This window comes from Sinocyclocheilus grahami, unplaced genomic scaffold (assembly GCF_001515645.1).
Source record: "Sinocyclocheilus grahami isolate Dianchi unplaced genomic scaffold, SAMN03320097.WGS_v1.1 scaffold2315.1, whole genome shotgun sequence".
In the NCBI taxonomy this organism is placed as follows: Eukaryota; Metazoa; Chordata; class Actinopteri; order Cypriniformes; family Cyprinidae; genus Sinocyclocheilus; species Sinocyclocheilus grahami.
The window spans coordinates 31,796-33,162 of record NW_015507494.1 but is presented as its reverse complement, the minus strand read 5'-3'; the positions used below and the strand labels follow the sequence as shown (position 1 = coordinate 33,162).

General features: G+C 36.8%; 2 protein-coding genes across 2 annotated transcripts in view; both read right to left on the bottom strand.

The window, feature by feature from the left end:
• LOC107574717 (protein NDRG3-like) overlaps positions 1-1,367 on the bottom strand; it is a 6,013-nt gene that overhangs the window by 2,106 nt on the left and 2,540 nt on the right. Inside the window, exons 2-3 of the mRNA XM_016261166.1 lie at positions 358-429; positions 229-264 (exon numbers count right to left, since the gene is read on the bottom strand). Coding sequence (XP_016116652.1) covers positions 229-264; positions 358-414 — 93 coding nt within the window. The 5' untranslated portion in view covers positions 415-429. The remainder of the gene's footprint in view (positions 1-228; positions 265-357; positions 430-1,367) is intronic.
• Positions 1-1,367, bottom strand: part of LOC107574713 (protein NDRG1-like) — a 7,567-nt gene that overhangs the window by 4,962 nt on the left and 1,238 nt on the right. The gene's annotated exons all lie outside the window — the stretch shown is intronic.

The window sequence follows — 1,367 nt, the reverse complement described above, 5'->3', positions numbered from 1 at the left end:
CAGATGGCCAGTGTATCCCTCAGCAGCCCACGTCATTGGTCTAGAGGCTGAGCACTCTTATTAAACACATGACCTGCAAACTTCAGGACTTTAATCTGTGTGAGGATCAGCACGAGAGGCCTGTTGGATGCGAATCTGTACTGTATCAGTACTGTTGTAATGCCATGGTGTCAGCAAAGAATGACCTCTTAGATTTTTGAATGAATTCAAAAAACATGAAATGCTTGCCTTAATCACCAACTGCTGGACAGCCTCTTTTAGCCCCTAGAATAGAGGGAAAAACAGTGTAAGTTACCACAATATTTGTTCACTATATTGCCATACATAAATATTAACAAATATAGTGTTTTTACATACTTGCAAATCCCTGTCTGCGATGAGAGGCTTAGACTCAACTACTTGGATATCATCCATTCTCAACTAGGACACCTAGAGATAGGAAAAGGTGACATAAATACAACCATATTACCATTGGTGCACTTCAAATAATTTACCACAAGGTCGCAGAAGGAAGTATCAAATTACTTGTTCCTTGTTTTTGTTGTGGTGTAATTCAGCTTTGGCAGTGATTATTTACAACAGCATTATTGGAGCTCATAAGTGGATTCAAGAAAATAAGATATATTTTTCTCTGGACCATTTGTGGTGTTTTTATTTCATCATTTAAAAATGTTTTATTTGAACGTTAAAGGTTTTTGTCTCACACATTGCATGTGATGTATTGCAGTGAAATGCTTCTACCTAGTTTCTCGTTCTACAGTGCAACAGGAATAATATTAATAGACTATCAAGAATATGATATGACAAATAAAAATAAAATAAAATGTAGTCTAATATAGTAGAAACCAGAACAACAAAGCAGTTTTCAAAAACTACACAATGTATTCATTCATCATGTTATGTTTAATATGTCACTATTAAAACAATTTCATAACATTATTTTTGCAGCTGTAATCTAGGGTACATCTATTTAATGCTGTGCAATATTAAATGGTATTAATGTATGCAATGTATATGCAGCTTCTGATGCAACTCTTTTGCCATTTCCCACATATTTGGCACTTTACAGATACATTTCTTTGCATTTTGTTTTTTGATTATATCCTTAGCGTTTCAAAAGAGCCTAATCTGTTTTGGATGATGCAGATCATGCGTTTCAAAAGACGACAGTTTGAATGTTGATGCGCATGTAAATGGAATGGGAGCTTGAACAGGCTCTTTGTCTGGCTGAGGTTTCTAAAGGTCACATGTCAGGCTTTTCCTCTGTAGAGGGCCTGGACGCTACCCACAGGAAGCCACTGACACAGCTGCTTCCACGGCTCCTGCAGTCAGTCCCTCCACCCCTTTAACACTAGCCATTTTTTTTT